Genomic DNA, 26927 nt, shown 5'->3' with positions numbered 1-26927 from the left:
TGCCCTTTTTTGAACTCAATAAAACCTTTTATTTACACATAAAACAAAATATTTCCTTTAACTTTCCTCATTTTCTGTAAAAGTGTACTCTTAGTCACATAGCCCAGGAGGAGAGAGAGAATGGGTCGGTGGAGCCCAGCCTAACGTACGGGCAGACAACTCAGACCTTATGTTCTACAGATGGGGGAGCAGCAACGTAATCTCCATGCACAAAGCTCATCAGTCAGCCAATAAGCGTTTCCTGAATGCCTCAGCTGTGTTCAGTGCTGAGTTATGTGACGAGGTCAGTGTGGTAGGATGCCAGCATGGCGGTTGCCAGACTGGGAGCCTGCAGACCTGCCAATTACTTGATTTCGGAAAAAAACAAAAACTTCCTCTTCTTAGGGCCTCAGTTTCTTTGTGTGTAAAATTAGGAGGCTGTAGTGGTTAACCTCAGATTTTGATTTCTTTCAACTAGAGTTGTGGCAGATTCCAAAGCAGGATAATGAGTTTCCAGACTCCTGGATCTTGAGAAGCTTCGAGATGGATGGGGAGATGGAGCTGTGGCACCCTAAATTGTGTCATTTCTGAACCTGCACAGCTTGGTCCACCTAGATATCTAGGCACCGTCCTCTGAGTGGGTGCAAAGGGGCCATTCTCGTGGGTCCTTGCTCATGATGCTCCACCCATACTGGTTTTTCTGCCATTCCCTGAATGAACCAAATGACCACACGACTCAGGGACTTCGCAAATGCTGATCTTGCTGCCTTGGGTTTTCTACAGGAATGCTGGCTGGTTCCGCCATTCTCATTCTTTTTTGGGGGGCGGTAATTAGGTTCATTTATTTTTATTTTTTAATGGAGATACTGGGGATTGAACCCAGGACCCTGTGCACGCTAAGCATGCGCTCCACCACTATATCCTCCCCACCCTTTTAATTCTTCAGATCTCCTTAAATGTCATCTTCTCTGAGAGGGCCACTTTACTACTCTCTCTAAAGGTCTTCCCTGTTATTCTCTTACTTCAGCATTCACATCCTTCTTTGCACGCTCCCAGTTTGTAACAATTTTTAATTGTTTATTTGCTTCCCCTATTAGCCCGTTAGCTCCATGTAAGTCGGCGTCCTTTTTATTTTATTCAGAACTGTATACCCAATTCCTAGTCTGCATAGTAGGTCTCAACAAATAAATGTCAAATGAATGACTTGGCAGCTCCACAATTCCAAGGAACCAAAGGCATCTAAACTTGCTTCCCCGTGAAGTCACCTTCGTCAGGCTGGGCTTAGGCTGCAGGAACTTCCTTCCCACTGCCTGCTTTCTCTGGATCTCGGGATTTCTTTTTCTTGAAGAAAAAGGCTTTTATGGCATCATGACGCACTCTTCTGTGCCGCAGTGACATCATCACCGCCGCTCGCTGCGTCACAAGCCCATCCCCAAGTCCCTTTCCCTTCCCTTAGAAGCCCCCATCCTTCCAGAGACATCCCTCCACCCACAACACGCGTCCCGGCATGTGCCCAGCCGACTACGTCACGTCCGCCCGCCCGCACGGTGATGACGTCACGACCCAGGGCTGGCGTCACGTGCCCCCCCGCGGGGGGCGGGCCTTGAGGGCGGTGCTTCCGGTCGGCGGAGCCTGGCGGCCAGAGCGGCGGCGGCGGCGGCGGCGGCGGCTGCGGCCGAGACGCTGGGATGGCGGGCGCCGGGAGCGAAGCCCGGTTCGCCGGGCTGTCGCTGGTGCAGCTCAACGAGCTGCTGGAGGACGAGGGGCAGCTGACGGAGATGGTGCAGAAGATGGAGGAGGTGAGCCGAGCGGAGGCCCGAGGCGGGGGCGGCGGGGGCGGCGGGGCCTTGAGAGGGGCGCGCGGGGCTGGGGGCCCACGGCGGGCGGCAGGGGCCCGGGGACGGAGGCGGTCGCGGTGCCTCAAGTTGGTTTGAGGGGTTTGGGACGAGAAATGGGCTTGAGACGGGGTCAGGGATGAGGGGACTGAGGCTGGGGCGAAGCTGGGAAAAGCGTCCTGGGACGGGGCTTGCGGGGGTTGGTGAGGTCCTGAGGCCGAGGACCGAGGCGGCGAGTGGAGAGGGAATTGGAGAGCCTGGAGTGGGCATTGGGGGACGTAGAGGGCTGTGGCTGAGTCTGGTGGGGCGAGGAGGGAATTGAGGGGTGGAGACTGGGTTGGAGAAGTTACAGGGGTCAGTAGTTGAGGACTTCGGGTGCCTGAGACCGAACTGAGGGGGCCGAGGGCTATTTCTGGGCAGGGGTGGGGGGGGCTTGAAGGGAAGGTTAAGAGGTACAGGGGGGCTGAGGCAGTTATTGGGGTCTGAGAATAGGTTTTGAGAGGCTGAGTGGACTAGCTGGATATGAATCTTAGGAGAGGATTGGGAGTTCCAAGATGGGTTTGAGGGAGCAGAGTGACTGAGTCTGGGAGGTAGTTCTGAGGTGGGCTTTAGGGTTGGGCAGGGGTCGCCGAGGTTGGGAGACACGAGGCCAGGGACTACCTAAGTTAAGATTTGAGGGATCCGTGTATCTGAGGAATCCTGAGTGTCAGAGGGGTCCTCCAGGCTCTGACTCCATTTGAAAGTGGCCTTAACAGCGTCATCTCGGGGGCTCTTCTCCGCTGTCTTATGAGTGGGCCTAAGGCAGCAGGATCCCCTTTCTCCTAAGAGTTTCTCCCCTCCAGGGAAGAAGGAAATGTGGTAATTCTAGTACGGTGGCTTTGCCCCACGGTGTCCTCACCTGCTGAGGCCAAGCAGAATTCCCTTAGCTGTTTTTTCGGAAAAGATAAACTAGTGGTTGGGGGCTGACAGTCGACCCCCACCTCCTTGATAGTGAGGGGAAGGCATGTGTCCACAGCTGTTTCTGTATATGTCATCCATCCCTTGTGGCATGGTTTGTTCTCAGGGGTAACTGACTTCACTCTTGGCGTTTGCAGCGTGTGCTTCCTTCTCTTCTTTCTCCCAACCTGAAAGTCAGTCCTGTGAGTCTGGGTCTTCTCCAGGGAGGTGGACCCAGGCTGATCCAGCTCTCCCCAGCCCATCTAGCACTCCTACTCCTTTGTCTCTGAAGTCTGCGCCTTCTCACGCCTACAGGGCTGAGCTTCTCACCCAGAAGCCTGGGGGGGGGGGGGGCTCTTGGCTTTTTTTCAGAAGAGGGATTGTTCCACACCAAGGCAGCCCCCTTAAAAGGGGGCTTGTATGGAGGTTGCACATTCAGAATCACTGGAAAACCCTCAACAGACCATTGTCCTGAGCTACAGAGAGGCCACTGTAGTAAGATGGTATCAGTCTTTCCATTAATCCACCCCTTGTATTCACAGGCTTTGCAGCTTGGCACATAAAACGTTGCTCTGAGATGCAATTTACCCCATTTATGGTCTCCATGTGGCGCTTTCCATTTTAGAGAATAATAAGTGACAAAATCCATCTTTCTTGACTGAATGAGAGTTTCATGTCTCCAAAGAAAGGAAATCTTTGCTTAGTCTCTCTGCTTTTCAGTTGCCGGGAGACCTTTTGTTGATTGCCAGCGGGCATCTTTCTAGTTTAATAATAAAATGATAGGTATATTTCTCTAATGTGTAACACCACCTCCGAGTTATTTTACTGTATGTGACTATCCAGTTTCAATGCGAACAGAGTACTGTAGTTGTGTTAGTAGAACATTAATAGAAATTGCCTTTTAGTGGAGGGAAGATTGTGGAAAGAGTCAAGTCATTCTGCTGACTCTGGCTGTTAGGGACAGCTTCCCTTGTTTCCTCTACCTGAGAATCTGGAGATTATTTTTTAAAGGGAGAGGCAAATTAATCTGGCAGGATTTTTTTTTTTTTCTGAGTAAAGGTGACCTTCATACCAGAGCACCCTCCATAAGTACTGTGGACTGTGTCTTCTTGATTAGACCTTATGGTTAAGTTAAATTACTCAGGAAAAGTTTGTTCTTCAGGGTGTAGTGCTTTTAAAACAAGGGAACTGAACGTGGAGGCCAGAATACCTTAGCCGGGCAGCTCTCCTCACCACGGTCAGTCACCCTTAGCAAATCCTGTTGCCCGATCACGTGTGGTGCTTTTCTGAAGGGACGGGTATAACGTGAACAACCGAAATTTTGGTCATGGTAGTTTCACTCAGCTGTTCGTGTATTTTGGGGAGGCCGTGAGACACAGTGGAAGAAAATACTCCGTGAACTGTCCACTCTTGACCAAATGGCACATTTTAGGATATGGTGTTAAAGAACGCTGGGGCTCTGGAATCATATATTCCAGGCTGGGCGACTGTAGGCAAGTCATTTTACCTGTGTGAACCTGTGCTGGGGAAGGATATATGAAAATATTTATGTCATAGAGTTGATGAGGGAGTGTGTGAGAGAGTGCATGTTAAGCCCTTAACCCAGCATGTAGTTAGTGGTCAGTGAAGAGTAATTGCAACTAGTAATCATTTATAGTTCTCTTTTGTGAAAGATCACTGACAATCATGAATATTGATCATCCTGGGGAGGGTACAGCTCAACTGGTAGAGCGCATGCCTAGCATGCAGAAGGTCCTGGGTTCAATCCCCAGTACCTGCTCTAAAAATAAATAAATAAACAAACCTAATTACCTCCTCCCCCCACAAACAATAAAAAAAGCTTTAAAAAAAACCCTGCTTAAAAAAAAATACTGATCATCCTGACCAGTTAATAGGGTCTTAGTTTAAGAATTTGAAATAAATTTTAATATGCCATTAGCTTAAGAAACAGTTTTACCTTTCTGTGGTCAAAATGATAAGGTATCTCAGTAGGACTCAGATGAGACAGTAAATGGAACAGGACTTTCACAGCATAGAATCTCTGACTCTGAACCAAAGACTTTTTTTTTTAATTGGCAGAATGAAGTGTTTTAAATTGTAGAGTAAGGCTTCTTCAAGCCTGAAGGGCTATTTTGTGGCGACTGGAAAGTGTGGCTAGGTTTTGAAGGCTGAATTCACTGTTAGGTTTAAATACAGCTGTGCATTATGCTTCACTTAGGTTGTTTTAATTGTGGCATCTGAGCTTCAGTCCAGCTCAAGATATTCAACTCACGTTGGAGCTGTAGGCATTCTCATTTTCCCTGCCTGTGTGTTTCTTTTCCCATTCCTCCTGCCTGTATGCAGTTCCCTAAATGTGGTATACCCTTCGTGATCTTGCCTTTTGCTCTGGGCTGATGTTTCCTATGCACACGTTTTTATTTTTATTTAAAGTTATTTTTACATGGCAGTGGAATGCGCCCTTCTCCCTCTGTTCATATTAACCCCATTGGATTTGCAGGGCACTCCCTTAAAAGGAACTGTCGCTTAGGGGATTAGGCAGCTAAACCCGACCTCTTGGGTCATTTCTCCCAGTGTGCTTTCTGAGGACATGCTGGTTGGTTGGTGTTAACTAGTGATTCACTAAGGGTTCACATTCAGGATCTTTGTTCCCGTGGCAAGTGAAAATGCCCACGTACAAAAACTCTTGAGGGTCTGAAAATCAGGTTGCTTTGTGGAAAGTAAAGAGTCTGGTCTGGAAGAAGCTGTTTCCTTAAGGCGTGTTCTGGTGTGATTTGTGTGGGGCTGCGAAGCCACTGCATGAATCATAATGGCTCATTGAAACGTACCAACCTTGCTTCAAGTCCAGGGACTGCTTCCTCAAACAAGCTCTGAACGCTGGTGGGACTGGTTTTTAGGAGCTAAGATTTAAAACTCTTTTGAGTGTCTACTGCTGGAGTTTGTTTCTGTTCATGTTCTACAATCATTGTTGTGTATACAAAGGCTTCAGTTTTCATGTTTAAGTCTTCTCTTCCATGGACCTATTGTGTCTTGAGTAAAAAATTAATGTGTCCTGGAATATTTTCTGAAATGCAATTTTATCTGATTTTATCTTTCTTTTTAAAGAAGGCATCAAGATTTTGTGGAAGCAGCACAGCTGAGAGTTGTGTGACTTTATTTCATTATTTAAACTCTCTGTGCTTCCACTGTAACGTGAGGGTAGTAACCAGACCTGCCTTTTAGGGTTCTTGGAGGCTGAATGGAATAGCAGATGAAGATGGTACTTGGCACAGAGGAAGCTTTCGGTAGAGGCTGGGCTCCCTTTCTTTAAAGAGATTTTCAGAATTGTTAGACTGACTTAGGTGAAATCTGATTCCTTATTTTATGTAATTGCTCTCCACTTTTGTATTGATTTAAAGTGCACTGGGGGTGGTATAGTACAGAACTGGCTTTTGATACCAGCAGTGTGACCTTTGGCAAGTACTCAGTCTTTCCAGTTGCAGTTTCCTCATTGAAAACAAAGGGGATAATAACAGTAACCTACTTCATAGGGTGGTTGGGTGGATTAAATGAGGTAAGCATTTAAGATGCTTAACATGGTACGTGGCACAGAGTAAACTCAGTAAATTGTTATTGTTAGCTATTATTGCTAAAACTAAAAGGCACATCTTTGCTGCCATTTCAAGAATATTCTATTTTCAGTTCCGTGGCTCTGGAGCACTCACTGTGTGCGAGGCATTGTTAAAGGTGGAAATGTGACTAGGGCACAATCCCTCTGTTAGAGCGTGGGGAAGAAGCCAGGTCCGCAAACATCCAGACTACAAGACAGGGTAGGTAGGGAGCTTCAGTTTGGGAAGATGAAAAAAGTCATGGTGGTGATGGTGGCACCACAGTGTGAAAGTGCTTAATGCTGCTGGAAGTGTGCACTTAAAAATGGTTAGAATGGTAAATTTTATGTTGTGTATATTTTACCATTTTGCTTTTTAAAGAGAATAAGATAAAGGTCACATGTGAATTGTAGGTGACATTGAAGGTTAGGTAGAGTCTTTCAAATTAGGTTCCTACTGCAAGAGATGGACTTTGATTAGGGGGGTAGATTTAAGAAAATAAATGGTCAGATACAGTAATACCTGTAAGAGGATGTAGAATAATATAAGGAACATTTGTGTGCTTGCCAGCAGCTCCCCACCCACCAGGGAGCCACTGTCTCAAATTCGGTATTTATTTCTGTAAGGAGGATTTTGACAAAGTAGGGGCTCAGGAAGGAGTGACAGCCTGAGCACAGGCACTGAGCAGGAAAGCACGGGACAGCTTTTATGACTTTGAGTTAGTGTCTTTCGCCAGATCAGATTTGCTGGTGAGAAGGCGGGTGACGAGAAGTAAGGCTGACAGGGCGAAGCGCCAGGGTGGGAGCTCAGTGGTGGTTAACTTAGTAGCACTGAGTCTCCATGGCTTTTTGGAGCAGAGCAGCAGTGGGATGGGAGGTGCACTTTAGGAAGATTATTTTGGCAGCAGGTGTGGGCTGCATTGGCATGGGGAGGTTTAGGAAGACCAGGTCGGAGGTGGAGACAGACGTGCACAAAAGGAGAAATCAGGATTTGAGCTAGAGTTCTGGGAGAGGGGATGCAGACCAGCTGGCTTGGCCCCCTTCACACCTGCTGCCCTTGCGGCGCTGTCGCCCTAACCCTGCCCACCGAGGGACCGCATCACCTTTGCCCTCCAAATGCTGTCGCCTTCTCAGTCACGGACCCATGGTCCCTTAGCCTCCTGTATACCTCTTCTGTGGTGCTTGACACACATTTTGTGAATTACCTCTCTGTGTCCCTGACTGGCCTGGGAGCTCCATTTTATCATGTTTATCCCGTGTCCTTGGCACCTAGCACATGCCTGGTGCACAGGATGGAGCCCATTAGTGAAGTGCGTGGGTAGAGATTGCTGGGCTTCAAGTGGAAGCGAGTAGGAGAGTGGGCCAGTGAGAAGGGGGGAGGCGGTCCTTGAGGCCGTGGTGGCCTGGGTGTGGGGGACACTAGGACAGCTACATGGCATCCTCCACAGGCAGTGGGAGTGCCATTCTGGAGTTCAGGGGAATAGTCTGCTTAGAGATGCAAATTTGAGGACTAACTTCTTCGAAGCACTTGTTGAAATCAAGGGGAATATAAAAGTTTGAAAGGCCTCTAGGAGTATTGGTGGGTTGGAAAAAGGAAAGAGATGCCATCGAAGGACAGGGAGAAACGGGTCTGGAAAAAGGAAAGAGATGCCATCGAAGGACAGGGAGAAACGGGTCTGATGACTTTATGCACGGACAGGCTGACATCCTGTCACAGTGCTGGTACCGTACAGACTAGTCAAAGGAGGAACCGAGAAGCAGGCTGAACTTGCTGCACCATGCCCACCGTGTGCAGAGATGAGGTGCTCTTAAGCTCAGCCAGCTTCGTTGTAGGTTTGGCTTTTATCACAGTGTTTGTGGCGTAACGTTGCTCTGGGGATCATGCCAGGTACGCGGTGCATGGTTATCTGTAAGGACCTGCATGTCACCACGGCTCACGTATGCGATCGCCGAGGCTGGAGTTCCAGCTGGTTTGCTTCCTTCCTTACCTGTGTAGGTTTTCAGCTGCTGTCAGTATTCTGGAAAACCGTCTCACCCAGTGGTACAAAGACAGGAAAGTTCTTTGCCGAGTTTCTTCACAGGGAAGAATACAAGCAGAGCGGTAGTCGCTAGGTAACACTGCAGTGTGTCGGGAAAGCTTTTCAAAAAAGCATTTCTCATGAAATTGTGGACAGCGTTGTTCATTATTGTACCAAAGAGTGTATGTGAAAAGCAGGTGTTCGAATGGTTGTTATAGTACAAGCAGTATCATGGTTAATGTTTCTTTCAAAGCAAATTTTTTATTATCTTTAAGGTTAGTTAATGGCACCTTGACGTTATATTCAAACCCATAGCCCAGGGCCTGGGTTGGCAGAGGGACAGAGTAAGTGCTAATTAATGTTTGCCATCAGACAGTGGCTTTCATTAATATGAACACAGCCGAGGTCAAGAAGTTTATTCATTTACTCAACCTTCATGGAGCACCTTGGGGATGTGAACCTGCTAAGCCACAGAGTCTTCATCTTTCAGGGCTGCACGGGTGTGCAGAAGCCGATTTCACAAAACAGTGTGAAAGCAGGGATGAGGACACGCCCTACTGGGAGGGAGACCCAGTGAGCCTTTTGGTGGCTGGGGGAGATCAGCGGGAATGTTTCCTAGAGGAGATGACTCATGAGCTGTGATTCAGAGGGTGAGTTAACCAGGTGCTGAGGGAGAAGGGCTTCCAGGCATGGGGCTGAGCCGCTGGAACAGGCACCCAGGAAAGAAGCAGAGAGCGTGTGCATAGGAGTGTTACTGGTCTTGCTGGAGGGACCAGGGCAAGGACCAGACCAGAGGCAGGCAGAGACCAGACGGCCCCAGAGCTTCCTGAGGGAGCTCGGGCTTCACCCCACATCAGAGGGAGCCACTGGGAGATTTTAAGTCAGGACGTGGTGCGGTCACACTTGGCGATTCACAGGAATGAGTCACGCAGTGAGCAGAGGGTAGATTTGAGGGGCTAAGACCAGAAAGCAGGGAGATCATTCAGAAGGCCGAAAGAGGATTGACAGGAAAGATTTTCAGGCAGCCCAGATCTCTAACTTGGAGGGCTCACGCCAGCCTCCTTGCGCAGCCTGCCGAGCCTCGCTTTGCACACGGCTCAGGTAGCAGCACACTTGATCCTGTGCTTATCCATCAGTGGCAGGACTTTTAAGGGTGTAGGGAAGAACTAGTAGGGCCAATTACACCTTCAAGAAATAAATGAAGCTGCACAAAAAATGTAAGATCAGCTCCTAGGCACAGTGGTTAAGACAGGATTTGGGTTGCTAGGAGACTTCAGACACAAATTAACCTTCCTAAATGTCAGTTTCCTCATCTCTAAAATGGGAGTACTGAAGTACTGTCCTTATGAGTTGTTATGAGGATTAAATAAGATAGCGTTTGTAAACTGTGGAACACAGTGCGTGACAGTAATAAATGCCCAGTAAATGAAGCTGTGACAGTTGTTAATGAAGTGGTTGGGATCGTTGGATTTAGGTTAGTGTATCCCTGATTCCGTGGTTGTTAATGATGATTACGTTAAAACCTTCCACGATAAAAAAATTTGGGAAATTGGTCTTTAAGAGGGTTTTTTTGTTTTGCTTTGTTTGGTTTGGTTCTTAACTGCTCGTGTGCGTTGCAGTATTTCCCACACTTAACTCAAAGGCAGAACTCATGCGGAGGGAGCTGGGGTCCCTGGGGGGTGCTTTGGCAAATGCTTATTTAAGGGATAAATGTATCCATCTGCTTCCATAGCCCAGGGGTATTGATTCATCACACAGGGCACACAGTTACTTGATAGTGTTAATTCTGTCTCATCAGAGGCTGTCCTATTTCATGTACTCTGTTTAAGAAGGCAAGGAAGTGTATATAGTATTTTAAATTTCTGATCCCAATTGATCAGACCTTTAAAAATGACATTCTTATTTGTTTGTTATCAAAAAATGTAAAAACACAGAAAACTATAAGGAAGAAAAATATAATCACAATGTAATACCACCACTCATAAACACTGTTAATAAACATTTTATATGTTTTCTTTCTGTGTTTTCCCCGATTGGGATCATTCTACATATAGTTTTTGTCTTGTATTGTTTTTTATCTAAAGTTATACTCTGGGCATTTTCTCTTTTTTTGGAAGATTCTTACCTGACATGATTTTTAATGGCTGCGTGATACTTCATCATGTAGGTATGCCATAATTATGTGACTAGTCCCTTATTATTGGATATTTAGGTGCTTTTTTTTTTTGCTTTCATAAATTATATTGCAGTTAACATCTTTGAACATAAATCTTAAAAAATCAAAATTTAATAATTTTTTGAAAATGAGTTAAGTCTTAAGTATAGGCAGTTCTTTTAGTTATTCCCAAATCTTATTCCCTGCATCAGATATAATTACGTTTTTTTTGTTGTGAAATTTAAGTAGAATAACTTAGAGTAACTGATTCTCCTTTGACTAATCCCTTTCTCTACCCACAGACTTAAAAAAAGAAAATCTCATTATTAGAATAGCATTTTCTCATACTGAATAGAAGATGAATAATTTCAGTCATGTGAGAGTTAATTTTATCTGTTAAACTGAATTCTTGGGTCAGGTGTTGGAAAGTTCATGTCACGATGTATTTTAAATGGAAAAGCAAAATTGTCAAAAGATGTAGTCTTTTTTTTTTTTTCCCCCAAAAGATGTAATACACATCCAGGATCTACCTAGATGGACATTGTCTTATTTGCACCTGTGTAAAGACGAGCCCAGAAAATCCTCATCCATGCTTTTCTTGTAGGTCGTGGTTATGATAGAGAAGAGGGGGAAACCCCAAAACTCCTGCCAAACAAGAGAATGCTTTGGTTGGTTGTCCTGGCAAGAAACTACTGCTAAGAAAAGCAGAGTTTGGAAATTCTGTCTTCTGTAGGCTGCTTTTCTTTTGGGGAGGGAAAGAGGGGTGTGGGTTTTTAAATTACAGTAGAAGCTATTAATTGACCTCACTCCACTTAACTAAAGTGTCAGTAATTGGCGCTCTCCTTGCCCTTCATCAGATGTAACGACGGACGCCCCCGCCATGACTGGACACCCCAGCACTTCTGCTCCCACACCGCAGTTGTGTAATTACTGAGAGTCACATGTGTTTGCTCTCAGATTTTTTTTTGCTATGGCAACTGATGAACCACACGTGAAAAGAGAGTGACAGCTGTAAGCTGAGTGCTTTGAAAGAGTTAATTAAATAGTGTGATTCCTTAGAAAAAAAACTTGCTCGTGAGTTAGGTGTGGACTAGATTGGGGAAAAACTGAAGATTCTAGAAGGTTTCTGCTCTCTTCTTGCTTGTCCAGTGTCTTTAAGTACCCCACATGGGAGGATGTGATCTGGGTGAGAACTTTTGGAACTTGAGCTAGCGAATCCTTTCTTTAAGAAGATCTTTGCCTTAAATGAAAAAATGGGTAGATGTGTATTCTTAAAATTTTATGTGCTTAGTGATTTACTACTTACCAGTAGCTAACTGGTTTTGATAATGTGAAGTGTGAGGGCTTCTGTTTTCCTGGCTCACCTGCTGTGGGATTCTGATTCTGTAGGACTGGGGTGGGGCCAAGTGTGACAGGCCCCTTTTAGGAGACTGGGACAGAGGCAGATAACGTGATCAGTTTGGGTCCCATCCTGCCTTCTGCTTCTCACCCCTTTCTTACTTCACCAAGTCCCCAGGAATTACGAGGCCAGTGATACTAGAAAAGTAACATTTATTGACACCAGTATCCACACAATTCCAAGAAGTAGGGAGGTCTTGGTTTTTCCCTCCTCTGAATATTAGGTAGTAAGTCTTCTAGGAAAAACAAAAACAAAAACCAACAGAACACCTTGGTGTGTTGTGCCTGCAGAGTTAGAAAACTTACCAAATTGTGTGTCACCGAGGTCACTTGATTCTTCCTTGGGACTTGTCCATTTATTTTCAAGCCTAGCTTTTTGCATTTCTGTGGTCAGTTGCACTTAAAGTGAATAATATACTAATTTTTAAGGTGCAAGCCAGCTCCATGTGAAAGGGATTGGTTGAGTCTCATCCCGTAGCCCTCTGCTTTCTGAGAGCAGCAAGTTTCATGTCAATAAGAAGGATTTTGGCATCAGTGATCAGAAATAGCAGCCTTTATTAATCTAATATGTTCTGTTTGTTGAGTGGTTGTTTTGGTGGAACATTTGATAAGCAGCTGGCAGATTTCCTTTCCCAAGTAGGCTGTAGCCTTGGAGATGGTTTCACACAGCCCACGAGATTGTTGTATTTTAGAACAGTTTCATAATGTTCTTTCACTGTATTTTTTGTATTTTCAGATCCTTAATTTTGTTACCATGTTAAACAGAGTCCAACTCAGCAACTGTTAAGTTTTTTCATTAATAACTCAAGAAACTTTTGGGTTGAATCAAGCCACGTTGGGTTGTGTTTGCAGCTCACCCCTGGGATATTGTAGGCTTGGATTACAGGCTCCATCTGAAAGCCTGCCTTCCATTGGAGAGCTCTGGTGAAAGCAGTTCATCACTGGGAAGTTCTTTTCACTGAATAGAAGATGAATTTGAGTTTTCTGATGACCTAACCTTTAGTATTAAAGCCCAAACTCCAATTGCATGTGACTTTGGTATAATCTACCCTGAAATTTATTGGTGAGCTCTAGATCAAGTGTAGCACAAAAAAAACCTTAAAGGAGATGAAGTTCACCTGGCTGAATCCGTGCCAACCTTTTAATCACCTAATCCGTAAGCCTGCTGTATTTAAAGTCTTAATGCAACCTGAACTTTTCTCGTAGACAGTACAGGGCTAAGATTTCTTTCATTCTTTACCTTTGTATTATATATAACTTTCTAATTTTATCTGGAGAGGAAAATATCAAAATCAAAATAAATTCCCCACCAAAAGTAACCAGTATTTCTTTGAGAAAGCAGGTCTAGGCTGGGGGCAGCAGATGTGGAGATGGGTCTGGGACATCTTGTTTAACCAGAGAGCAGGGACGCCGGCAGACCCCTGGGGCGGGCGTATCAGCCTAAGAGCCAACTCAAAGTGTCTCCTACTGGCCGTGGACAGTTTGAGGATTAGAAAGATTAATGACCACAGCTGATTGAAACACATTAAAAAATAAAAATCTGTTACATAGTAATGATACCCCTCAAAAGTTTATTGGTTGTTTTTGGAGGTTGCTTGATCATTAACTCAGTCTTCTAAAAGTTAGTTTTAAAAGTTGGGGGGTGGTGCTGGGGCAGAATCAAACATTCATTCTGCTTTTCCTGTGTGAATTATTTCAGATACTCAAACAGATGAGGCAAATGCTCATAGAGGTATTCAAGCCAATACATACATTAGATGAAATTAAGGAATTTTTAGTAAGTGTAGTTATGGCATTGTAGTTATAAAGTTCTTACCCATTAGAAAGTGGGGACTGTAGATGAAACAAGATTGGCAAATGTCACTAATTGTTGAACCCGGGAGAAGGGCACACAGGGATTCATTATATTCATGTAAGCTTTTGAATTGTGTTTGAAATACTGTTAATAAAAAGATAGATAAAAGACAGAAACGAAATGCAGGTGATTATTGGAACTTGAAAATAGGGAACTGCTAGTCGACTGGATTCTGTACAGTAGATTCTGTGGCATAATTCATGGCATAAACACATAGAAAACACACCCTTCACGTCACAGCTCTGGAGTTACTTCCTGGCCCTTGTGACTTTGGTGGCCTGCTAGACCTCCCTGGGTTGTGTTTCATTTCTCCTGAGTAAAATGGGGACACGTTTGCTTCCCCCTAGCTGCGAGGGTGACGTGGAGACACTGCAGGAAGGGAAGGCGGCCCCAAGCCGAACCTGCAGCGAGCGCTCAGTGCTCGCAGATGTGGTAGAATGAGTAAGGTGCTGATGAGAGCGGGGCTTACACATCACTGCTGGCAACTTGTCTAATCAGATCTTTAAATTCACATCTATTTTGATTTTTTTTCTTCTTTTTCTCTCTTGAGCCTTTCATTTGAAGGGCAAATGAGGCTGCAGTCCAGAGTGAATGGTGACCCCGGAAGCTGGGCGATGGTCAGCTCCCAGGGCCTGTCTCCAGGGATGGTCTCGACACGGAGACTCACGTCCCCGAGGACAGATGTGTTCTGAGTACTCTCTGCAGAGCCTGGCACACGCTGGTGCTTGATCAGTAGTTCTTGAAGGAATGAATAAATGAATGAATGAACGAACAAACCGCCTTGTTGGAGCATGTTGTGGCTGTTACGAGCTATAGTCTAGGTACTAGAGTTTGTGAGTGGTTTTTAAGCAACAGATGTATAAAGTATAGGGGCTTCCAGGCTGTCTCGACCATAACTGTACTCTCACATTCGGATGTGCTTTCCAAGAGGGCTGAATCTCCGCTGAAGAGAAGGGCGGTGTGTGCTGCTGACCCACATCTAAAGTGTCTCCACCTCCATTTTGCATGTCTGATGTTTCTCTGCAGTAATGGATAGTTTTGCTTTAGAGCACTGTCAGAATCTTAATTTTTTCCCTTCCATTTTGCTCCCAGCCTTTATCACTCCTGTGAAGTAGGGATGAAATTTTCCCAATCAATACCTGGTTGTTTGTAATAACAAGCATTAGTCTGTGATGTTACCGTTTAGACACTTATTGCAAACGTTCAGAGAAGCTAGTCTTCGAACAGCTTAGCAAGATTTTAACGATTGACAGCGGCCCGAGGCCCCTGCCACTGAGAGTCCTCCAGGTCAGGGTGAGCAAGTATTTAGCGACAGGCTGGTGGTGGTTTTCCTGGGTGTGGTGCCAGGCCCTGGGCATCAGGAGTGAAGAAGGCACAGTTCTCCTCTTAAGGGGCCTGATGTTCGCATCAGAAGGGTGAGAGTGAGCTCAGACATCATCGTATTGCATGGGAAAGCCATTCCTGTTGTATCAGTCAGGCCTCTGGCAGGACGCGGGGCGAGGGGCACTCAGCTTGGGGAAGGTGGGTGTAGACCCCCGGGCTGGTGCAGGACTGGCCACAGGTGTGCACTTCTCACAGGCCTGAGGGGTTGCTGGGTGTGGCACGAACAAGAGAAGGGGGGAGAGGGCTGCTGGGGATGGCAGTGGGGATCTGGTCACCTACAGCAAACCCACAGGGAGGGGACCCAGGGAACCCCCTCCTCATTTCATTCTCCTCCCACCCTAAGTCCCCATCACTGAATCCAACTAGAACAAGAAGGCCTGTGGCCTGTTGAAGCGGTGGATGAGGGTCGGCCATTTGTACCCGGGGGCACAGAGCAGGATGGAGAGTGGGTCTCGAGGAGAGAGGGAAGATTCCAGCCCTCCGTTGGTTTCCTGTTGATACCGTAACAGATTACACAGCTTGATGGCAGAAAACAAGAGAAAGTTATTCTCACAATTCTGGAGATTAGATGTCCCAAATCAGGGGTGTCCATACTCCCTCTGGAGGCTCTAGGGGAGAATCCATCCTTTGCCTCTTCCGGATTCTGGAGGTTGCTGGCCTCGGCTTGTGGCCGCATCACCAGTCTCTGGCTCAGTCTCCGTAGCCTTCTCTCTGTGTCTTCCTCTCTGTGTGTCTCTTTTAAAAGACACTTGCCGTCGGATTTAGGGTTACCCACATAATTCAGGGTGATCTCGTCTCCAGATCTTTAACTTAATTACATCTGCAAAGAGCCTTTTCCCAAATAGGGCCACATTCCCAGGTTCCAGGGATTAGAATGTGGGCACATCTTTTTGGGAACCTTCACGCAGCCCACTACAAGCACCTGTCTCTCCCAGGAGAGTTAAAACTCCATTGTGACACAGTGGTAACTGTTGGTGTGACTCTCTTTAATTTGTCTGCAGTCAGCAGGTGCTCTGTGAGGGTAGGGTCCTTGCCTACCTCGTTCACTCCTGTCCCCATCACCTGCCCTGCCCAGAGTCAGCACATAATGGTGCCTCAGAAAGTCCTTTCCTGGACGAGTGTATAAACAAAGGAACAAACAAGCACTGTGAACTACAATACAGGGTAAAACCAGAGGTGTGCTCTGTGAGGTCACAGAAAAGCTCAAACGTCATTGTATTTCATGGGGAAAGCCAATTCAGCTATATCAGTCGGGCCTCTGGCAAGACGGGGGCACCCAGCTTGGGGGAGGCATTTCATTAATAAAGGCGTGCTTAACAAGGAGGCGGTGTGAATCAAGTGGGTGTGAGCTATGCCTCAGGGAGTGCCCGGTAGTCCGGGAGAGAGTGTAGCTTTGTGCGGGGCTGTTGGGGCCATTGCCAGGACAGAGATTTGAGGAAGGAGGGCATTCCAGGCCAGGGAGCAGTGTGAGCAGAGTCGCTGGCAAAGTGTGTTTTATCTACTGGACAAAATGTTTACTTGTTAAGTGAAATGGGATTGTTGGCTTTGTGTAAATACTCGGCCTTCCAAGCGTGGTGGGAGGTGAGAGGGTATTTTTATCTGAGTCCCCAGCCCAGATTTTGAGTCCTTACTAGATTTTGAGCATTTAAAGGACTTCCAGTAACGATTAAGAGTTTCCGTTTGTTTGTTGGAATTTGCCAGCATAATTCAATAATGTCATTTGCTTTGTTATGATAAGGATTATATTGTTGTGTAAAGGGGGGAGTAGGGGACCACTTTGAGTATTTTTTCATAAAAAGATGTAGCTTGGAAATGGGCAGACCTGCCCACTTAGTGTTTAGGAAATGTTCGGGAAGGCACAACCAGAATTATAGTTGAAAAAGCAGGCCGGCCAGCTTGAATCAGACCTTCACACTGTAGAAGCACCTGGTTTGGAAAACATCCCTTACAGGCCCAAACCTTGACCCGGCGCTGGCCAGCGGGGTGCAGTCTCCCGCCCCCTCCCCGAGTGCCTCTCACTGGTACCCGCTGCATGTGTCATCCAGAGGGGAGGTGATGTCTGCTTTCCCTCTTCCCAGCTTTATTTTCTACGACACTCCCTTGGCCCAAGTAAATAAATAGCGACCTGTGCGTTGGCGGTAGAACATGCAAGAATGTCGTAGAAGCCTCCCAGGAGATAAAGGGGTCTCCACTCTGCCTGGACAAGTATATATAAATACCTTTTTTAAAAGAAAGGCAGCTAATTTCCCTAGAGCCTCTGCCCCCCTGGTTCTAATACCTAATAGATTTTTTAAAAATTAAAACATAAAGCAAATTTACACATGCTTATTATAAAGAATCGAACGCTACACACAAGTAGAGAGAGGAAAGTGAAAAAGGTCACACCATTGAGAAGTCGAACTTTGGGTGTTTGTCCTTTCAGACCGCTCTGCTCACGGCAGGCAGAGGGGCAGAGATCCCTATGCAGGTGGCCCTGTTGTCACTGCTGCTGCCACGTGTCTCATTTTTCTTTTGAGTGTGAGCAGGAAAGGAAACTAAGTACAACTGAGTACGTTTATGAAAATATTTCCTTACCACAGATTATTTCCTGAAAAGATTTCTCTATGGTTAAGAAAAAGGATCTTGAGAAACCATCAAGAGGTTGGGACCCCATTTTCAATTTCAGGTCCTGCGGCTCTGTCCGGGCCCCCTGGAGTAGGGTGGGCCTCGCCGGGCGGCCTCGGGTCGGCAGGACAGACTTGGTCGCAGACTCGAGGCTGGGCCGGTCGGACAGCAGGTGGAGCGTCTGGCCACGTGAGCTGTGCTGTGTCGTGTGCCCCATACCCCAGCAACCTGGCCCTGCCAGCCTGCCTTTGCTTTGCGAATGACAGAGCCAGGCTGGTTCTTTCCTCCCTGGTTTCCTCGACTGGGACGGTGGGAGGCAGCATCAGGGAGGAAGGTCTTTCTCCACTTAACTCAGCGTCGAAGGTGTGTCTGGGGCCAGAGGTTGTGTTGGGAGAGTTTTATCAGAGGCCTACGAGGCTTCTCCCCGCCTCAGCACACAGGCCCTGGCCATCGTCCCCACCACCACTGTTCCCCCCAGCCCTGTCCACCTGGAGAGTGCTCTGGGTGGCCACTTAGAATTTCCTGATATTTATTTATGTAAAAACATCCAAATGCTCAGAGGATAAGAAGATTACAGCCAGCATAATGGTTGTCTTCGTCGGTATTTGGTCTCTTGCTTTTGTGCATCCTGTGCATAACACCCTAGAGAGGGAGTTTGACCTGACTTAGACCCTATGCAAATGAGATGCATCTGTAGGTGTACTTTAATGGTGAAAACTGTGAAGCAGTGATGCTTAGCTGTACATTGAGATCACCTGTGGGGCTTTGAAGACAGTCTCCAGGTGTGGGTCCCCTCCTGGAGAACTGGGCTGATTCAGGCTTGATCTGAGCCTTGGGAATTTGTTGGCACCCCCTCCCGTTCAGGTGGGTGCAGGTAGACCTGGCACGGAGAACCCCAGCTGTAGGTAACACTAGACGTTGCCCCGCTTCACTGGACGCCAGGGCCTTTCCGGCGGTCACCTCGGGAGACCTGTGCTTACAGTGCTGCCTGTGCTTGAGACGGGAACATCCCACATTCAGATTGTCCTTAGATCCGGGGTGAGAGAGACCCTCCACAGATGCAGTCCCAAGGGGCTTCATTAAAGGATTTGGGGCATTTGTTGCTTGACAAGCACGGCTCCTCTGTTTTTTTTTTTTTTTTTCTTTTCAAAAAACTCCGCATTTTGTTACCCAGCTTGTTTGTCAGACCTGGCCTCAAGTGACTGGCTTTTTGGGGAATAGGGTGGGTCTCTGATTCATTCATCACATCCTTGCTGAGTGACTGGTATGTGCTCAGGTGCTTGGCGCGCCCCGGACCACAGGATGGCGCCTGTTGTTAATGCTGCAGTGGGGAGGCCGTGAGCGGGACACAACCCCAGTGCTCACTGGGTGCCCTTTGTGGCGGGAAAGAAGTGGGTGCTGTGACAGAAGGTGGCTGCTGGCTTAGGACGGTCAGGGAGGCCTCTGCAGACAAGGCGATAAGCTGGGCCCTGACCGTGAGGAGGAGCCTGGGCTGTGGGGGAGAGCTTGTTGTGTTCTCAGAACTGCCAGGTGGGGTGCGTGAGGACCAGGTCGCCCCAGGGCTCAGAGATCAGGGCATGACTGGTTCATAACATTTTCACTGATTCTCAGTTTGATAGGAACACGCCTGTTCCTTTCAATTCTCTGGGCTTGATTCAGGGCCTGGCAAATAATCGTTGCTCGGTAAGTGTTTATTGAACACAGAATTGATTGAGTCAGAATGATAGAGTGCTTGGGGCAGTGGGGCCTCACCGTGGCCTTGAACACCTGCCCCCCCTTCCATCAGATGAGACTAGTGGGAGCAAAAGATCTCATCAGCAGTTTGTTTAAAATTAAGCTTTAAATTTTAAGATAACTGTAGATTCACATGCAGTTGTAAGAAATAACAGAGGGAGCCTGTGTACCTTTCGCCCAGATTCTCCCAGTAACGACACCTTGTACTCCCGAGCCAGGGGCCTGACACCGATACAGCCAGAACAGGGAACCGTCGCCACAGGGACCTGCATGTGGCCCTTTACTGCCACTTCCCTCCCCTCAACCACAAATCTGTCTCCGCTTCTGCAGTGTGTCGTTTCAGGAATGTTGTATACGGGGAATTCACAGAGTCTGTGACCCTTTGAGTTGGTTTTTCTCGCTCAGCCTGCTTCCCTGGACCTTCATCCAAGTTGCCACATGTCTCAGCAGCTTGTTCTTGGTCTGCACTGTGCCCCGTGCTGTGGGTGTAGCTCACCTCGCTTAGCTGTTGACCTGCTGAAGGACACCTGGGTTGCTTTAAGTTTCTGGCTGTTACAGATAAAGCTGTTCTCAACATCCACAGGCAGGTTTTTGTGTGAATGTAAGTTTTCCTTTCTCTGGAATAAATGCCCGAGTGTACAATTTTTGGGTGATGTGATAGTTGCATGTTTAGTATTAAAAAGAAATTGCCGAGCTGTTTTCCAGGGTGGTTGTACAGTAGTTTATTTTTATTTGCTTGTTTTTTTAATGGCTTAACAAGGAAAGACTCTTCTGCAGGACCACAGGATACAGGGGCCCTCAGAGCTGCTGCGGGTCGGGGACCTGGGGGCCAGGGGAGCCCCCAGGACCATTCCAAAACCCTGTAGGACCAGGAACCTTGTTTAAACTAGGCCTTTCCAGCCGCCATTGTCCTTGCTGGCTAACAGCAGCAAGAGAGGAGAGTGTTTCTACTGCTCTGATTTTATTAGTGCTGGGCTAGAGGCTTAATTTTCTATTTTAATTTAAATTCCTCTTTAAACCAAGCCTAATCTTGAGGGCCCTGCCCTGTCATCATGTAGGAGATACAGATTATGCATCTGCTGAGGAGGGTGGTCAGGGCCTTCTGCTGGAGGCTTGCAGCCAAGGGCTCTTTCTTTGTTCTCTCACACGTGCGCGCGCTGGGAGCTGTGCACGCGCACAGAAAGGTATGGCTGGAGGGGGAGGGGTGCAGAGAGGAGGCAGTGGGGCCAGGAGCCTGCAGTCCGACCAGCAAGAGGAAGGAAGTAGCAGGAGCGAAAATAGCCTGGGTGGGGTGGGGGCAGAAAACACTCGGGGGGGGGGTGGGCGGACATGAGGTGACGGGTGTGGAGAGCTTCTGAGAGAAACGGGGCCAGGCTGCCGCGGCCTCAGACCCAGCGGCCTCAGACCCAGCAAGCGCATGGCCGCGGCGCCCATCGCGGGCTTGTGGGGGTCGGGGGGAGGGAACCAGATGACGCCACGTTGGTATTTTTGCTTTTTTACTCAAATCTGCTTTTGGTCACGATTCATAAGGAGATCCTCGCTGTTTCTCCCCTCTCACCCCTGGGGTCCCAGTGGGCTTCTCCACCTCCCACATGACCTGTCACCTCCCGGAAGCACAGAACAGAACCCCTGAAGGGGAACTCACTCCCCCTCCCCCAGCTTGGGTCGCCGCGCTGAACGTGGCCAGGAGCTGGGGGGATCCCGGCTTCCTCCCAGAGCTGGCGGTGAGCGTGGGGACAGAGAACAGGGTCACTGAGCAGATCCCATCCCAGGGTCTCAGGCTTTGGTATTTAAGCTGATGACTAAGTTTGAATTGACCCCCTACCAACTGGCCCTCTTCTAATGCAAAGTGATTCTTTAACGTCTCTGGAATAGCAGCAACTTGTTTTGAAAAGATGTAGCCTGAATCTTCACAGCTGTTCACTCCTGTGAGCGCAGTGGCCGCGGTGAGGAATCCCTGTCACAGCGCGGCTGCTGAGGCCAGAGCCTCGGGTCCCCGGACAGAGCCTGGCCTGCGGGCCCGTTGGGGAGGAAGCGGCCCCGCTCTTTAAGAACGGGGAGCAGTGTCCAAACTAGACGTCGGGGCTGGAGTCGGGGTGGGGGCGGCTGCCTCAGCCAAGTGCAAGCCGGCTCGGTGGCCCCGGGGGTGGGGCTTGAGGACCAGAACTGCTCCTCATCACCCTGTATGGTCCTTGCAGACGCAGAACGTTCAGCTTAACAAAGAAATGACGCTGGCCAGCAACCGGAGCCTGGCAGAGGGAAACCTTCTGTACCAGCCCCAGCTGGACTCTCTGAAAGCACGTTTGACCCAAAAATACCAGGAACTCCAGGTGCTCTTTGAAGCCTATCAGATAAAGAAGACCAAATTAGGTAACCTTTTTGGGGTGATCTTTCAAGAATAAAGAGTTGAGAGAAGGGCACATTTTCAAGCTGTTGACCTACTAGGAAGAAATATTATGGAACAGTTTCAGGTTAAGACAATGATTACTGTGAAAAAAAATAGTTCATGCAGAGGATTGTGTCACCAGTTTGGAAAAAGAGACTTGACTACTTTTTAAGCAAAACTCCCCCTTTTCCAAACAGCATAGAGAAAAGGCAGCTTTCTGAGTTCTGGTATACAGCTCATGTCTTATCCTCTGAAGGTTAGGCTCTCACAGTTAATGCTGAGAAATATTTGTCACTGGAACATTTCAATGTCACACATTAATTTGCAGCCATTATGAAGTGATGCAGGAATTGTTTATTGTTGAGGCCTGAGTGCTCTGGGATAGCTTCAGGGAAACTCTGAGATGGACGTTAAAAATCATCCCCTTCAGTGAGATTTACAGTGGTGTCTGGTACTGTAATCCCTGCATCTCTATAACTGCAGTAAAAATTTACTATATAACGTGCCCAACCAGAATAAAGACTGGCAACACCTGTGCTGGCGGGGGTGGGGCTCTTCCATCGCTGGACTGAGAACTGGAGAAGCTGTGTGGCAGAACCTGCTACCGCGAAAAACACGCAGACCCTGTGGTTCAGTAGTGTGGCTCCTGGTGGCTCCTTGGCGTATCCCCAACAGAAATGGACGTCCACGTCTGTCAAAAGACACACACAAGAATGTTCATTAAGCTTTATTTGCAATAGCTAAATTTGGAAACAGTCTAGACGTCCATCTACAGAGTGTCGGGCAAGCTGTGATGCTCACACAATGGCCTGCCACACGGCCAGCTTGTGCAGCAGCACGGATGGTCTCAGAGGCGTGGTGTTGAGTGAAAGAGGCCAGCGCGGAGCGCACACAGTGCGATTCCGCTTCTGTGAAGTTCAGAACCCGGCAGAAGTCTCGGGTGGTGGGAGTCAGCGCCTCTGGGAGTGGGCCTCGGAGTCTTCGCAGACATTCCGAGTCCCCATCTGGGTGTGGTGGTTGGGTTTATATATGTGTACAAACTCAGGTCATACACTTAAGATATGTATGCTTGATGTATTTATGTAAGTTATCAGAGAGCCAAAGGAAATACATAATGGGGTGATTGCACGTTACGTCATTGTTCAGTCGTGGCCTGTGCCATAGGGCAGACGTGACCCTGGCTGCTGTAACGCCCCCACCCCCCCTTGGTCACGTGCACTCCCTTCTCTCCTGGATGTTGAAGCCTTTCCTTTCAGCTTCCTGAAAAGTCAGCTCAGTAGGTGTGACTCTTCTGTCGCCTTTCCAGCTAAAGTGCGCTCTTTCTTTGAAAGGGAAGCGGGAAGGAGACTAGGGAGCATGCTGTTGTGAGGGGCTGGGGGTCATGGTGATTTCTGAGGTGTGCGGATGCCCCCTCACCCCATCCTGTCTCCTTCTAGATAAACAATCCAGCAGCGCTTCCTTGGAGACCCTGTTAGCGCTTCTCCAGGCAGAAGGGGCCAAGATCGAGGAAGACACGGAGGTAAAGCCAGCCTGCCGGGCAGAGTGCCGCAGGGCACAGTTCCCCGGCCCGGGCCACTTTGGGCAGTCAGTCCGTGCTTTGGTCCTCTAGTTCTCCATGGCCAGGAAGTGGTGCCTCCCAGGCGTGCAGGCTGCACGGGAGTGGGCTGGGAAGATGCCAGGCCAAGGTCCTGGGGGAGCAGCAGGGTGGGCTGGTCCTCAAGTGAGGGGTGCATGCCACATGGGGTGCCAGTCCCTGAGTTACCATCTGTCTGAGTCAGCTGGTGGGGCAGGACCCGTGGGCACGCCCAGCTGAGCACCTGAGTAAGCGATAAGGAAATGAGTCGGTCAAAAGTTGTACAGTTGTAGCAAGTTAGGCCGTGTGCTCTGATTAACTGTTGGGCAGCGGGTGGGGCCCTAACGGGCAAGTTTCTGTCCTGCTGACCCCTCGTGGGGCGAGTCTGTCGGGACGCGGCCAGTGGAGGGAAGGAGATGTCGGGAACCCAGCTGCTGAATGATTCCCTCTCCGACGGGCGACCCAGCAGCTTGGGGCTGCCGTGCGGCCCCCCTGCCACCGGTCCAGTCTGTGGCTCTGGAGGGCAGGGCAGACAGGTCCAGCCCCCCTCTTCCCGCTCACTGCCTGGGTGGGGGCCCCCGCTGAGGTCAGCCGGGGTCCGCGGCGGATGGCGGTGGGGATGGGTGTTGGGAGGAAGCTGGCCGTGCCTGTCCTGGTGCCCTGGTGGTGAAGGGAGCTTCCTTCCCTGCCGCTGACTTGCTTGTGACCGGGTGTCTCCTGCTGCTTTCAGAACATGGCAGAGAAGTTTCTGGACGGAGAGCTTTCTCTGGACTCCTTCATTGACGTCTATCAGAGCAAGCGGAAGCTGGCCCACATGCGAAGAGTTAAAATCGAGAAGCTCCAGGAGATGGTGCTGAAGGGGCAGAGACTTCCACAGGCTCCGGCTGCTCTGCCGCCCAGGGCGCCCGAGCCGGTGCCCGCCGCCCCACCCTACGCCACCCCGGAGGCCAGCGGGCCCCCCTCCGTTGTGCCTCGGCGCATCCCGCCCCCGCCACCCCCGGTGCCTGCAGGACGCCTGGCCACGCCGTTTACTGCCGCCTTGGGCTCGGGACAGGCCCTCCCATACCCAGTGTCACAGTGCCCTCCCCTCCCCCCCCGAGTGGGCCTCCCTCCCCAGCAAGGCTTCTCCTCGCCGTTCGTGTCACCATACCCGCCGGCTCTGCCCCAGAGACCCCCGCCCCGACTGTCTCCGCACCAGCCAGGCTTCATCCTCCAGTGAGCGTCCCTCCGTCTTCCTGGGAGACGCCTGCGCCTGCCGGCCGGGGCTCCGCGCACGCGGAAGCTGTGAGCACCGGCTGCTTGACTGGGGGCTCCAGTGCCCGGATCCGCGCACCTGTTGGTTTTAGAGCTGTAGGTCCGTGGTAAGTAGACGTAGAACCCTGGTTTCGGACACCTGGGCGGTTGTGTGCTGGGCCTCTGCCTGGCACCCCCGTGGCCACGCCGGCCTGTGTTCTCGGTATAACTTCTCTCAGTCTTTAGTGTTGATGAACTTACGCGTTTTGGGGAACAAAGCCTCCCCCCATTCCCACTTTGGGTCGTGGTCCTCCCGTCGCAGCTTTATTTAATAAGCATGGTTCATCATTTCTGCTTTATTTTCAAAACGGTTCTGTGTGTCCCAGCCCACCACCCACTGCAGCCCCTGGTGGGGGTCAGTCGGGTGGGCCAGCCTGGAAGGTGCTGACTAAATCTGTGTGGGGAGTCGTCACCCCCCCACACCACTCCCCCTAAACCCTGAGGCTTCACAGCTACCTGCAGAGTTTGCACTTGGCCCACTGCCATGCCCAGAGGCCAGGCGAGTTGTGGCCAGGTGAGGAGACGGGTGTGAGCTGGACTCTGTCCAGCTCCTCTTCCTCCTGCACCTCGAGCCAGCCCCCGAGGCTTTCTATGAAGAAAAACTCCCCCCCATATTTTTACTGTGTGTGTAATTTTCCTGTTTTATATTGGGAAAGAAAACTTTTTTGACACATAAGATCATTCAGGGAAACTTTATAAAAAATGCACATATTGTTCTGAGCAGATTGAGATGCAGATGAAGTGAATGCAATTTCCTTTCTTGCAAGCGGTGCACGGGTCGCACTGCAGGTGCCTGTGCTGTGCCTTAGCTTCACCTGGTGCCAGGGAGGGGCCGGCCAGGCTGCGGGGCACCGACACCAGCTGCTGCCCAGCGCCCGGGAGGGGCTTGTCTGTGTTTGCTGTTGAAGGAGGGAGAAAAGCCCGCCTGCCTCTAGCGGGACCTCGGGGCACAGGTGGGGCGGGGGTGGGCCTGAGGGACACCAGCAGCGTCTCAGCTTGTCTGGAGAAAGCCCCCCACCGGCCGATGCTCTGGCCGTGCCCCAGGCTCTTCCTGCCCTTCCGGGTTCTGTCCACATGTGCCATTGTGTGAATTCCCAGGGCCCACCTGCCTGTTGGCAAAAAAAAAAAAAGCCTGGGTGCTGAGTTGTGGCACTCCTGGCCCCGGCCTCGACTGCCCAGGTGATGGAACACAGGCAGAGCTCAAACGGGTCTGTCCCAGCAGACCCCGGGCGAGGCCACCAACCTTGTCCTCAATTACCAGACATTTCTACTCCTGGACTGGAACTCTACTGTATCAGAACTGTTTCTAAAGAAAATAGCAGTAAAGGACAATTTACTGCCCTGCCAATCAGGTGGGCCTGCCACGCCTGCATCTCGAGAGCCGTGCCACCCACCCCGTACCTCTGCCGTCCATCCCGCTGTCGGGAGTGCCCACAGCCCACACGGGGCTCAGCCAAACACGTGTGAGCTCGGCCTTGATGTGGGGACGGGGCTGCCAGCCTGGCCTCACCATCTCCAGGGCCGTGACTGAGCTGTGGTTGTAAAGCTGTTAAGACCCTTTTTAATAAATAGAGAATTGTTAATAACAGAATTGTTAGTAACAGCCCTGTCGTTTATTTGCCGGGGGATGTTTGTGATGTGTTTGGTTTTAGAATATCAGTAATCAGCATTCCAACAGGGAAGATGCCTGGTGTGATTACTGAAGTTAAACTAAAGGCCACCTTATGTGTCTGCCTGGCCCAGGTTCCCAGCCCTAAGGGCAGTGTTTTAATCAGGAATTCTCATAAATGTCAGTAAAGGGCAGAAAGACTCACGTTCCTCCTGTGTCAGAATGTGTCTTCCAGGGGCATAGCTGCCCTGCCAGGGCCTCTGAGCAGGGGACTCAGTGTGCCCTCGGGGCTCAGTTCCCTCCCTCCTTCTGTCTGTCCACAGGACCAGCTGCACAGCTGACGAACTCTGTAGTTAGGAGAGACTGCTTGTTTGAAATCATTGATACAGTTCCGTGGCTGGCATGTTGCTCTGGGGACTTGCCCACGGGTGTTTAACGGGGCCTGTGGCTGAGTCCTACGCTGCTAGAGGCTGGAACTCACCTCTGGTTCTCTGCGCCCCGGGACCCTCACTGCCTGCTGCCCCTGGGTTGAGCTGTCAGAGCCCTGATGCCCCTGGGAAGGACTTTCCTTGGTGTTGGTGGGAAC

General features: G+C 49.3%; 1 protein-coding gene across 1 annotated transcript; it reads left to right on the top strand.

Moving 5' to 3' along the window:
• The first annotated feature begins 1612 nt into the window (after positions 1 to 1612).
• On the top strand, positions 1613 to 26550 carry VPS37B (VPS37B subunit of ESCRT-I). Its single transcript, XM_031442583.2, has 4 exons — positions 1613 to 1778; positions 21679 to 21850; positions 23303 to 23385; positions 24170 to 26550. Exons 1-4 carry the CDS (start codon positions 1668 to 1670, stop codon positions 24656 to 24658), a joined length of 855 nt encoding a protein of 284 aa, XP_031298443.2. The 5' UTR covers positions 1613 to 1667; the 3' UTR covers positions 24659 to 26550.
• The last annotated feature ends 377 nt before the right edge of the window (positions 26551 to 26927 follow it).

This window comes from Camelus dromedarius, chromosome 31 (genome assembly GCF_036321535.1).
Source record: "Camelus dromedarius isolate mCamDro1 chromosome 31, mCamDro1.pat, whole genome shotgun sequence".
Lineage (NCBI taxonomy): Eukaryota > Metazoa > Chordata > Mammalia > Artiodactyla > Camelidae > Camelus > Camelus dromedarius.
This window is presented reverse-complemented; position numbering and strand designations above follow the sequence as displayed.